At 37.8% G+C, this 13,525-nt stretch overlaps 1 protein-coding gene across 1 annotated transcript in view; it reads left to right on the plus strand.

The window, feature by feature from the left end:
* KCNQ1 (potassium voltage-gated channel subfamily Q member 1) overlaps positions 1 to 13,525 on the plus strand; it is a 544,480-nt gene that overhangs the window by 397,223 nt on the left and 133,732 nt on the right. Inside the window, exon 15 of the mRNA XM_084632327.1 lies at positions 555 to 616. Within this exon, the coding sequence (XP_084488453.1) occupies positions 555 to 616 (62 nt within the window). The remainder of the gene's footprint in view (positions 1 to 554; positions 617 to 13,525) is intronic.

Below are 13,525 nucleotides of genomic sequence, written 5' to 3' on the forward strand. Positions count from 1 at the left end.
TATTTTCAGAGGGGTGTTATGAAGCTAAAATCGACCATCATCATATAGAGCTTTGACTGGAAATCATAATAGAAGTGCAAAGTATTAATAGTATTTCTTTGTTTTGAGATGTGGTTCACATACATAGATATCATCTGCTTGGCTGCTGAGAGCTATTTGTTAATGTCATTTCCAGTTTTAAATGTCTAGAAAAAATGCAGATAAAACATCCTCCATGAACATTATCAACATGGCTGTAGAGCTTTACATTGTGCCAGGTTGTTTTTTCAACTGTAATTAGAAACATACACTAAATTAGGAACAGTTTAATTCTCTTGGTTAAAAGCATAAAATTAAGGTTGAAAGCGCTCTAGACTAAACAGCTATTAAAAACCTTGGCTTGGACTAATGCTATAAAAGAAACAAAAGCTACTTTTATGAAATAAAACTATCATTCTAGCAAAGGTGCTCAATTAGTCTGCACTGGTGAGCTAGTTAGACACCTTGTGTTGTGGCTTAATGCTATATTGTTATAACACTGTGTATTCATTTGAAAAATATGCCTTGCTCCACAGAAAAAAGCAAAGACCGAGGGACTAACACGATTGGTGCAAGGCTGAACAGAGTGGAAGACAAGGTAGGCCTGAGTTAGTAGTGGTAGTGGATGGAGATGGTCCATTACTGAACAGTGCTGTGTTTCATAGTATTCAGGAAAAACGTATGGCTTAAATTGGAGTAACATGCTGGCTTTTCCAAGTGATGGAAAATAATTTTAACACTGAAAGTTGCATTTTCTTCATGATTGTTTTAACAGCACAGATGAAGAAATCAGGCTTTTTAATTGATCTCAGTCTCTTTTGTTACTCACTTGGTTTTTGATTTTTAATGGAATGTATTACACATGTCTCAATGCTCTACTTCCTTCCTTCCTTCATGATAGATAAAAGGCTCTGTTCCTTTAATACTCTGGTATATTACAGTCCCAAGATTTCTCTTTGATCATTGCTCTGTTGTTTATATAACTCCACCTACTATTCCTTAGAGAGAGTGGGAGCAAATGTTGTTCTGTCCTGGTTTTCATTCTTTATGACAAATGGAGTTTTTCCTTTCAAGAGATGTGAAGCCAGGGGAGAAAAAGCTGTTCTATAATCACAAATTAACAGTTAAGTGCTTTGCTGCAGCCCTTTATTTCAATGCTAGCTGCGCTTGATGAGCTAGACAGAAAGATAGAGATTTATGTCAAATTCAGAAATATAGAATTGCCTATGTTTGTTTTAAGGATAGACACAGAGTTAAGAGAATCACTGATTGGAGCCTTCACCCGTCTCTCATAATAAATCTGTTTGAGGTTTTGCAAGGGTTCTTTTAATTTTATGATCATTTTCACTCACTTGTTCAGTTTTCTGGTTTGGTTAAGACTAGAAGTACAATTTGTGAAGTATCTTGAGCAAAGAAGCTCTCACGGTACTTCTAGCACAATTGGAAACAAGATAGACTAATTATCTCATGAGAGAACTTGGTTTTGCTTTAATTTCTAGTCCACTTTTGCAGACCAAAGTGGTTTGGTCAAGGCATCCAAACTTTCGGGTTGCTTAGGCAACACCTAATCTGTGGAGATTCACCAATGACTTGTTTGTTTCTCACATGGTTCTCCATCATGCACGACATAAATGTAAATGATCGTGCTCAGAGATTTACTTCTGCATAGTGTTAGTATATGGTGTTTTAAAGAAAATATGTGGATTGAAGAGTTAGGGGTCGGATTCGGAGACGATGCATGACAAGGTGTGTACTAAGCAATGATAAGGGAGTGTAAGGTTGCATAGGCACCCAAACAGGTTTTGCACATTTATGTGCTGTGCAGTGCTTATTCAAGGATCTGTACTTGGAAATTATACATGCAAATGGAGCTCATTTCTCAAAAAGCTGGCATGCTACTTATGTTGTATCCTTGAGGTGGATTAAAAATGTTGAACATGACAAACGTTGAACATTTCTCACCTTGGCAACTAGCTTTTGACCAAAAGATAAAGTAGATTCTGTGTGGTGGTGTTTGGAAATGTACAATAAAAAGATTTTGAGTTGTAGCTGGTTCAGGGAACAGAAATCCACTTTCTAAATCAGTGATACTCAGACTGAGGCTCGCAAGCCACAAGTGACTCTTAAAAATGTCCCCGGCAGCTCTTTGCAGCGCATGATATTAAAATACTGTGTGATTTAATTATTAACCAATCTAAGTTAACCAATCTGGATGGTTTTACTTTGTAATTAACTAATTAAGTTACTAACTTGCACTGTTATTAACCAATAAAAACCGAAATATATTGGTCTCATGTTACACTTAGAATAAAATTTTCAAAAGCACCTAAATGACGTAGAAGACTAATTGCCATTTTCAAAAGTGACTTAAGCACATAAGGGGAGATTATCAAAGGCACAAATGGCAGGTGCCTAACTCTTGTTGAAAATTAAAGTTACCACTTGTGCCTTTGTTCTGTTTCACTGAAAGTCAGTAGGACTTCGGAACCTTTGTCCCATTTTCAAAAGTGACGTAGGCTCCTTAGATGCTTTAGAAAATTTTACCCTGGATCTTTATTTTTTTAGTCAGTATTCTGTAAGGATTCCATTTTGTTTTGAAATCTGTCTTCAGCATGTTATTTAGCATTTGCTTAAGAGAAAGGCAGAAGACAATCTCAAAGACTAGAGTAACAAAGTAACTTTAGACCTTCTGCAGCTGCAGTTAAAAAATTGATTTCACCATAGTCAAGGTATTGACATAGATACTGCTGTATTCAACAGAATATTTGTACTGTCCAAATGAAATTTCCTTATTTTTTTTGTCTCACAGCTACTTTCAGATAAAGTTTTTGTACATAGGACTAGCTGTATTGATTAGATAACGTGCATCTCTGAAACCACAGATGACCTAATAAACTACAAAGAAACTAGCATCTGATACTTAAAAACAAGGCTAAAATTTAACCCAGATATGCCAAAATTAAATAGGCAGTATTTTTATACTTCTATGACTTGATATAACAGTCATAAATTCAAGGTGTACTGATTTGTAAGGATGGACAAATAGTAATTAATTATTTAAACAGTGATACTCAGACCTCAGAAGTTCAGGAGCCAAACTGGCGATCAACATTACCCAAAAGAGCCCCAGTAGTGTGAATTCATTGTTTCATTTACTATTGTACTATATATTCATATTTAAACAGTATGACGGGAAATGTGATACTTCCTACGTAGGGTGGATAAATACTCCATCTAATACATCTGGTTTCATAGGTAACTAAAATGCTTTTATAAAGAGATTCAGACCCAGATGCTCTGCTGCACCCGAGCACAGTGGAGGCAATGGCTGGTGTAGGGCTGTCGCGAAGCTTGTTACGGTTCTCTGATTCTCAGGTTGTTCCAATGGTCCTATAGGCTGTCCTCCAGCTGGGCATATAAACTGGGCATATATCCCCTCCAATATAGCTTGCTCACACACTCCTAGTCTGGCCACAAACAGGGAGTGGCATATAAGTTGGCTCTACCCCAAATGAGGATTCTCCATGCCAAGCAAATTCTCAGTGGCTAGTTTCCAGCTTCTTTGCACCAGCAGGAAGGGACCAAGGCATTTCAGATGCATCCATTTATCAGTCTGCCAGCAGAACAGTTATTCAAAGTTACTACTTGCACACGGCATAACAATAGCCAAAGGATTGGGGTGAAATCATTGCCCCATTGAAATCAATGGCAAAATTCCCATAGACTTCAGCAGGACCAGGATTTCACTCCAGGTAGCTTGCTTTTTTCAAAGCTTCTCCTCACCTCGTGAACCACTTCCTTTATTATTGGATCTTTCTAGGCCTTTCCATCACTGTTGGCAAAGCATTTACACTTGTTTGTAATAGTGAGAGAAGCAAATCTGTTCTAGAGCTCCATGTATCATGGCTAGCAGAGGCCACTTCACAAACAATGGTATGTGAAAGAGAAAATTTTCTGTTTTATTAATAAATGGTTTTTATCCAGACTTAAATGTCACTATTTTTCCCAGCAATCATGGTGTGTTGTAGAAAAATTCTGCCCTCTCAGAAAATTTCTGAATTTTCATGCATTTGCCCCCCACCCCCCCAATACACTATTTTCTAGAAATTAGGAACAGTTTGGGGGAGGAGGGTGGTTTCTGCCAGCAAAAACTACCTTTTAATTTTCACATGAAACACACCTTTGTTTCCACTGAAAGAGGAACATTTTTTCTTCCTGTGGTGGAATTTGGCACCTCTCATTAGATCTTGAAGGGGAAAATAAATGCCCCTTAATATTTCTGTATAAAATATCACCCAGATACCTGTGTACTGAATGAGGCAGGGTCCTGTGGAAAATATAGTATGTGATCATATGTGGCATAATGCATGTGCACACGGGGGCCAAATTAAAGAAGAAAAGGTAAAAAATTCATCCCAAACACTTTAAATTTGTCAAAGTTACAGGCAACTGAAAAAACAGTCTTATAATAGCGTCGAGTAACCTTAACTATAGGTGTCACTACCTGAGTGGCCTATAATAAGAGCTACAACACTCACTGTCTAGTATGTATTCAGAACACATTTTAGTTCTGCCATGGTTCTGTGCTGTGTAAGAGTCAGTATCGTGTGCCTTGTTCTTTGAAAGATGAAGCTAAGTCAAGAACCACACCCTGCCCATCTGTTCCTCTAACATGCACCTCAGAGGATGTGGCTGAGCAGGAATGTAGCAAGAACAAATCAATTTATTTGCTGTGCCCAGACCTTTCTTTTCATCCTATAACATCTGTGAAGGTCCAGCCCCCCTGACATCCAACCCATGAAATCTGGCTGCTGCTGGCTGGCTACCAAATGCAAAATCAAAAGCAGTTTTCCAGATCTGCACAGCTGTTTTATGTGCCACTGTTGATCGAACTGCAGAACACACCACATGCCAGTGGTTTAACTCTCAGAATTCTTTAGAATCATAGAAGATTAGGGTTAGAGGAGACCTCATGAGGTCATCTAGTCCAGTCCCCTGCTCAAAGCAGGACCAACACCAACTAAATTATCCCAGCCAAGGCTTTGTCAAGCCAGGCCTTAAAAACCTCTAAGGATGGAGATTCCACCACCTCCCTGCATAACCCATTCCAGTGCTTTACCACCCTCCTACTGAAATAGTGTTTTCTAATCTCTAACCTAGACCTCCCCCACTTGCAACTTGAGACCATTGTTCCTTGTTCTGTCATCTGCCACCACTGAGAACAGCCGAGCTCCATCCTCTTTGGAACCCCCCTTCAGGTAGTTGTAGGCTGCTATCAAACCTTTATTTGTCACGGATCCTTTCTTCTCTCCACAATGTGACATTTTTGTCTTGTGACTGTCATGATAATTGCTGATACTAAAATTAATATAACTATATCCAACCACTTTCTAATCATTATTTTAGGTATGGTATGCCTAATCTTCATTTTTTTATTTTTTTTTATTTTTTTTTGGTTACAGGTGGACCCATTACTTAATTTCCCATAGATATTTTGATGTCAAAACATGTTATCCTGGGAGATCAGCTGGATCGTACAGCTTGGGCAAAATTTAGCAGTCCTGGATTCTGATATTCTGCTCTACCTCTGTGCCAAAACTCCCACTGAGGTCAGTAAAAGTTCTGTCTGAGTGTGAAGAGCAGAATATCACAATCCATGTTCACGAGAAATTAAAGTAGACTTCTCCCACATAAGATCTTTGCTGTAATCATTGCTATATTAAAATTAGATTCTGCTTTCTTAAGAATCACTACTATAATTCAAAGCAGTTTTCTGGGTGTACACTTATCTGTGCAAACATGAATAACTGATTTCACTGAAATCATCAATACCGTTGAGTAGTTAGCATGGTCACCGTTAAAATCTTTACAACACCTTTTATAACTATAAAGAATACTGTGAATAACCCGGCACTGTTATCTGTTTCTAAAAATAAAGTTGTAAAGACTTAAATGGGAACTCTATAAAGAAGTGGAAGCCTTGTTGTAGGGAACCACACAACACATTCAAAAGTGGGCATGCTAGTCATGCAAGTGAGTATGCTCCCTAAGTGTGCAGACGTAAATTTGAAAATGTAGATTCACAAGTCAAATTGAAAATAAATTTGTTGTGGGAAGTAGTTTATAATTCTTGAAATATTTATAAATTCTCTGAATAAAAAGAATCATACAGTGGTTTATTCAGTCGCCCATTGGTATGATGGAAAACAGAACTCTTCCTTAAAGGTAAAACTCTTTGAGAAGTTGTTCCTGCATGTTACTACCCAATGGACAAATGTGTAGCAGTATTTTGACCCCTTGGTGGTGGTCTTATGCACTTCTGTACAAATTGGAACCAATTCCCCCATTCTTCTTCATTTTATAATGCCTAGTTCTCTAAAAAGGTGTTTGATTGTTAAATGTATAGATTCCCTATAAAGAATCTATTGTAAATACATGACCTGCTCTCAATACGTTAGCTCAGTATGGAATTTACTTATATTCAACAAGAGCAGTGACACTTCAACGGCCTTCCGTGCACTGGGCTTTAAACTGAGTCTGAAAATCATATATAAAATGTGTCTAAATGCTGTTCTGGCAAAGTTGGTTTCTACTGTGGTTTGACCACTAGTTTAGAAATTATCCATACTAGATGTATTAGTTCCAGCTAAGCCAGTTTCTATCTTTAAGCCTGGTTCCTTCACTCAGTTTGAGCCTTAATATGGATGGAACCTAAGATCCAGTTGCTGACTGCTACTATTTTTCCTTTACCTGGATTTTGCTGTTGGGCCCCTCATCAAATAGTACCCTGTTATGCAGATTTCATACTTAACTTTGGGTTTTTGCATCTGTTACTGTTTAAAAGCCTGCTAGACTGGATAAGGAATATAAATTTCTGTAGTTACATACTGTGAGAGGTATCTAACTGATCAAATATGTAATCTGCAAGGATTTGATTACATATTTAAGACAGCACATGCTTTTTAAAAAAAAATCCTCTTAGTGCCTCTTTGGACAGGATGTGAAATTGAAGTCCTGGCCACTTTACATCATCATAGAATGTCTGTGCCCTTTCATAATAATACAGGTGTACCTCATGTCCTGGGTAAATTTGAACTCTGGTATATTAGAGTCTTCCTACCAAATTTCACTGTGTTTGAAATTAATGCAATTTACCCCTCATTTCCTGCCCTAAACTGTTTTATAATTTTGCTGTGCACTGATAAATAGCTTCTGGGTGTTACAGCAGTGGTAGCTGCTTTTCAGTGGTAAATGACACGTTATCCTATATCTACCTCACAGGGGTGCTGCAAGGTTTAATTATTGAATGTTTGGAAGATACTTTTGGATGCTTGTAAAAAACACACTATAGAAGTCTATAGTGTTATCAACATAATCATTACCCCATGCTGCTACTATGCACTTACAGTAGTAGCACTTTAAAAAAAAAAAAAAGAAAGAAAAAGTTTTCTGCATGGAGCATCTCTTGCACATCGAGCAGCCAATCCTGTGAGGTGCTGAGCCCCTTCTGTTAGTTTCATTGTAGTCAGTCGGAGGTTGTGAATATGCAGCATGTCAAAGAATCAGGCCCAAATGCTGACATTTTCTTACTTCCAAACACAGGGCATCTATACAATTTTAAATGTTAAATAATATAATTCCAAGAACATATTCCATCATTCCCCACTCTTAAAATAAATTCAAAGTGAACAACTTTTTTTTCCTGTGCTTCGTCACTGCAAACATTTAGCATTATGTGAAACAATCCAGTGCTGAGGAAACCCCTAGAACTATCATTCTTTGCTAAACTCTAGTTTTCCCATCGAAAGCTTGCTTTAGGTTCAGATCATCCATCATACTTAATTCAAAAGGTGGGGGATATTTTTGTTTGCCTTTTTTATGTTTAGAGTGTTTCATTCCTCTCTGGCATCAATGGACAGAAATTAGACACTGAACTGTAATCAGCAGAGTCAACATCCCCCATCTGTCCCCTCCTATTTTCCAAAGATGAAAGCTTCCCCACTAAAACATATCCCGCCCATTACATAACACACTAATCAGCCCATAACATAGTTTCTTTTCCAAACTCTCTTATTATTTAATAGTTTCTGTTTTGATACCATGCTTAATAGGCTTATGCTCAAATGTCTATATAGTTGTATTCAATTCCAACTGCTTGCACCAAATTCCCCTAAGCAGCCCATCCAGTGGGCATTTATTAAAGTTGATGTTTTATAGTATCATAAGGTAAATGATAAATCATGCCACTAGTAATACAAAATCCAAGTATACATCCAGTGCAAAAAGATTTAGGACCTGTGCCAAAGTCCATTAAAGTCAATCAGAGTCTTTCCCTTGACTTGGTGGACTTTGAAGCAGGCCTTTAATCACCACATAATACAGTCACAATGATCCAAAATTTGAATCTTCCCTGATCAGGAAGGCTGAATCACTGAACCCTTTTATAGTCATATAATATTGAAATTCATTTTTCCACTGCATTGTGTGATCCCAGCTTACTCAGTAATGTATGTGTTGTGATAATTATCCATGAAAGTACTTCACTGAGCCTATGTGTCTTTCTCTCAGTATTAGAGCCTCTGGCTGTGCACACTGATGTTGGACATTGAAAGTGGCCAGTCAATGTGTGTAAATAGCAAAAGAAAAAAAAAGTCCAGAAGAGGAAAACGGCTTCCTTTAGTGTATGTGATGAGACCAACCTGAGCAGAACTTGCACTGTTTATTTTATTTTTAGTGTTACTAGGTAAGCTAATACCACTAATGCTCTGGGTATAGAAGAGTGTCTTTCTTCTTTGTTTTTATCAGACACATATGTGGCAAGAAATCATAGATGTTCCTTTATTCATCTGAACAAGATTCTTGCCATTAATACCTTTGTCTCCATTCTTTGTAATGCCAGTTCACAGACAAAAGTTGGCAGCATTTGATATTGATTCCCATATGCTCCTGTGTGGGTATGATTCATGCCTTCAGAGTCTGCAGTGCAGAGGCATAGGAAATAATAAGGCTTGTAGGGCTAGCATATGAGGAAGTGATATGCAGTAATTTTTTTCATGTTGGGTGCTTGTCTGAGAGAGAAGCTGCAATATTAATTAAGCTGTCATTTTTCTAAGCCAGTATGTTCTGACAATGATCATCATTAAAAAAGACCACATTTCCCAAAAGGTACAGTACCATGCACCTAACGCAGTAATTTCCCATTTTAAATACCGGAGAAAACTGTGGTATCTCAGATACTCCTCAAGCTATTGGCAAATGCTGGTGTTAATGTTGACAGCTGTACACCTGAAAAGAATCCTTCACATGTTGCTCACCTTTCCGTTTTCCTTGAGATGTCTGCTTTCCTTAACACACAACCATTCATAGTGCCTTTTAAAAGTGCAGCAACACACCACCCTGTACTCCTTTTGGGAATGTTTACTCTACTTCCTGCTGCACCATAAAAAGCAGCACACCCTTGAAAGGCAAGTCTTTGAACCTGCCAGGCAGACGATGGCTGTCTTTCACACGGGTATGCAGCAGCAGTAGAGCAAACGTTGAAGTTATTTTTAATTGACTATTAATGCTGAAAAGTTGGCGTGATACTGCAATAATTAATTTTTTTTTAACGTGCCATGGCTTCCTGGACAGCAAAAAGAGGCACAGAAGGAAATGTTCAGCATTTTGCAGGTTGGATCTATGTTTGTACTAGCCAGTTTTGGCAGCTATTAAATATCGGCATCCTGCAGAAGGCAGATATAAATCTGACAATTTATATTCTAGCTGCCCAGAAATCTAACTAAAAATGATCTGTTTGGAACCTTAATTTAGAAAGACCTATCAAATCAATAATACAAATACAGCTACTAGCAAGTATTGACTGATCCGCTATCCAATTCTTTTGCAACCACACAGAGGATGAATTTTTTTAAAAAAATAGCTGTATAAGAGATTAATTGCTACCCCTTCAATCTTTGGCTTCTGTCCGGAGACTGGGGTACAAGAGTAGGGTAGCAGTTTTGGTGCTGTATTATGTGATGTGAGATACCTGTTTTCTATAAACCGGACTAAAATCACATCTCACTTTCACATGAAATTTGCAGATGACACCAAGTTTGGAGGACAGGATTAGAATTCAAAATTACCTCGATAAATTGGAGAATTGGTCTGAAATCAACAAAGACAAGTGCAAAGACAATAAGTGCAAAGACAACAAGTGCAAGTGAAAAGTACAAGTGCAAAGACAATAAAGACAAGTGCAAAGTATTACACTTTAGAAGGAAAAATCAAACGCACAACTACAAAATGGGACATAACTGGCTAGGTAGTAGGTAATATTGCTGAAAAGGATGTGGGGGTTATAATGGATCATAAATTGAATATGAGTCAACAATGTGATGCAAAAAAAGCTAATATTGTTCTGGCATGTATTAATAGGAATGTGTAATGTAAGACATGGGAGGTAATTGCCCCGCTCTGCTCAGCATTGGTGAGGTCTCAGCTGGAGTACTGTGTCCAATTCGGACTTTAAGAAAGATGTGGATAAATTTGAGAATGCAGAGGAGAGCAACAAACATGGTAAATTCAGATTTTCTAAGCTTTTTATGAGGAAAGGTTTAAAAAAAACTGGGTATGTTTAGTTTTGAGGTGATAAGTTGTTTTCCATGCCTTACACAATGAGCATCCAATAACTGAGTGAGGCTTGTAGGTCCTGCTGCAATACAAATAAATAAGATGAATAATTGAATTTTATTTTTATTAAATAAATGTTATTTTCACTAATACTTCATTAAACGTCGTGTGCCTAGGTACTACAGTGATGGGGCACAAAAGAAGTGAGTAGTGTTGCCAAGTCTCACAATATTGGGTGTTTTTCCTTAAAGCCTTGGCTCTTAAAGTCATGAGATTATGTGAGAGCCTCGGTTTTCATGTTTTAAAATAAAAAAAAACAAAGGTGAAGTCCTAACCTCATTGACGTTAATGGGAGTTTTGTCATTTCAGTGAGGTGCCAGGTTTTTATCCAAGTTTCTAGCTCTCATGGTTGCAGAGAAAAGATGGAAAACATGATTCAAATCTATCCTGAAGCCTCAAAAACCAGAAGGTAAATAAAAAATACAAAATGTATTTTTAAAAATCCTGGTTTTAAGCCAACTCTGTGATTTTGGGGGGCCTGACTCATCATTTTTGAATGTTTGGGACTAGCAATAATGAATGAGTTGTTATATACAGGCTTAAAGTTCTGTCACTTGTGATTCAAATACCTGTATACTTACTTTAAGTAAGTAGAAATTCAGGAAAAAAATTATATAACAAGCTATGTGTGTGTTTATTTTTTTTTTAAAAAATCCCTGTTTGGTAACTCATGAACAGCAAGGTTTGAAGGAGGAACCATCAGGAATTTATCAGCTGATCAAACAAATAATCCAATAAACGGTCTTCAAATTAGCTACTATTCTGGGAATCTGTTTTTGTGTTTATATTTGAGTAGAGATGTGAGTGGATACAAGGTCTGCAAATCGAGATGACTGATCTTCCGTTAAACCACACAAATCCTGTTTTGTCTAGCATTTCAAAGATAAACTTAAGATGAAAGCAAGGCTTGAAACTCAACCCACACCATTCTAGTGTGTAGGCCGTTTACATCTGACGTGGAGTGGAAATGCACAGTGACTTGGCATACAGAGCATGTAGTGCAGTTGTCTGGAGTAAATACCCGACAGAAAAGAAAACAGAAAAAAGTTCTATTAAAAAAATCACAAGAAGGGCTTTTTCCCTCAAAGCTAGATAAGAGGCCATAAGACCCTCTTCCAGCTTTGTTTAATTTGTTTGTAGCACTAAATTGTTGTAGATAAAAAAAATCAATAAATATTTTAACACAGTGGGCTAAATTCAACTCTGGTGTAAGAAGGTGCAACTGCAGTGAAAGCAGATGCATCTGGACTGAGTTTGGCCCAGTGTCCTTGTTTGTTGACAGAACAACCTCATTAGAATTAAAATAATTGATCCTTATATTAATTTGAAATTGGTATCAGGGAGGAACGTGCATTAAAGTCAAGAGGAAACATTTTCGTTTGGAGTCTTTTTGGGTGCATGCAATGTACAGGCAAAAGGGAAATATATCTCCTCTCCTCCCCGCGTTAGCCGCCACAGGAGAGTAACTACATTGTGATTAGGAAAACACGGGGATGCAACCCCTGTAGTGCAACTGCTCTCCCATTCAGGCAGAGGTGGGGGATGGGTTTCGCCTTAATGCCAGGAATAGGGCTGCTGTATGGTGGATTCCACCTAGGGAAGGGGAGGGCAAGAGAGAATCATAAACTGCTTCCATCGCGGCTCCTGAGTCAGCATAACAACACACTGCCTCATTCACAGAGCTTGTGCCACAACCACAGCTTATCGTCGTATGTGCAAATCAAAGACCTCTATTCATTTATAAAAATATGACACACCCGTAATCAGAATTGCTTTGCAAACGCCTTTATTTTACACACCAAGATATTAGTTTCTGTCTGTTATGTAAACTGATTTTATTACTGGGCTTGATGGAACTATGTGAGGAGAGGCAATTTGTTGTTGTTCATTATTTGTGATACAACAGTGGCTAAAGGGCTCACCCACAGTCAGGGCCCACTGTGCTTAGTGCTGTATGAATTCGTAGCAGGAGAGAGTCTTACAGTCTAAATATATAAGACAGAAATTTTACAGAGAGAAAACTAAGGTACAGAGAGATCAAGTGACTTGCCCAAGGTCACACAGGAAGACTGGCAGAGCCAGGAATTTACCTTGAATCACCTGAATCCCAATCCAGTGCTTTAACTACAAACCATCCTTCCTCTCACTTAGTCCCATCCTTCCTCTTAAAGCCACTTCAGCCTCACCTGATGGTATTGATCAGTGTGGACTAGGGCATTAATTTTAAAAAGCATTCAATACCCGAGAAGAGTTTATAAAAACCCATAACAATCCAAGCCAGCCAATATAAACATACTGAAACTATGTTATACAGAAACCTTTAAGCCATCTGGGAACTGACCTCCAAACATAGTTCCCCCACTCTCATGTAGAGGGGGTGGCTAGGAGAGATGTTATATATGCCTTTTGGAAAATGCTATTTATATATTTAAGGAGACAGTAAGGGAGTTACTATTAAAAAGTCTTGGACCATCTGTTACTCTTGGGTTTGCTTTGGTTTCTCTCTCTCTCTGGCTCTCAACAAATGACTCCACTTAATGCAACACTTGATTTCCATTAAACAGATAGGCGGTAATTCACTTAGTAACATCCGCATCTTAACCCAATTAAATCCTAATAGCTTTAATATATCAAGGAAGCTGGTGTGATTCACAATACTGAAGGCTTTGTCAGAAGCTACACCTAATAAATATTGCCCCTTGTCCAGTACTGCAAAAGGAGTGAATAAATACATTGTGTCTCCAAAGTGAAAATGCCCCAAGCAAGATAAATACTCTAAAATGCTGACCTACAAAAAAAAGGGTTGTTAAAGAATAATAGAAATGATATTTGTGTG

Source organism: Lepidochelys olivacea, assembly GCF_965140295.1.
Source record: "Lepidochelys olivacea isolate rLepOli2 genome assembly, chromosome: 6".
Lineage (NCBI taxonomy): Eukaryota > Metazoa > Chordata > Testudines > Cheloniidae > Lepidochelys > Lepidochelys olivacea.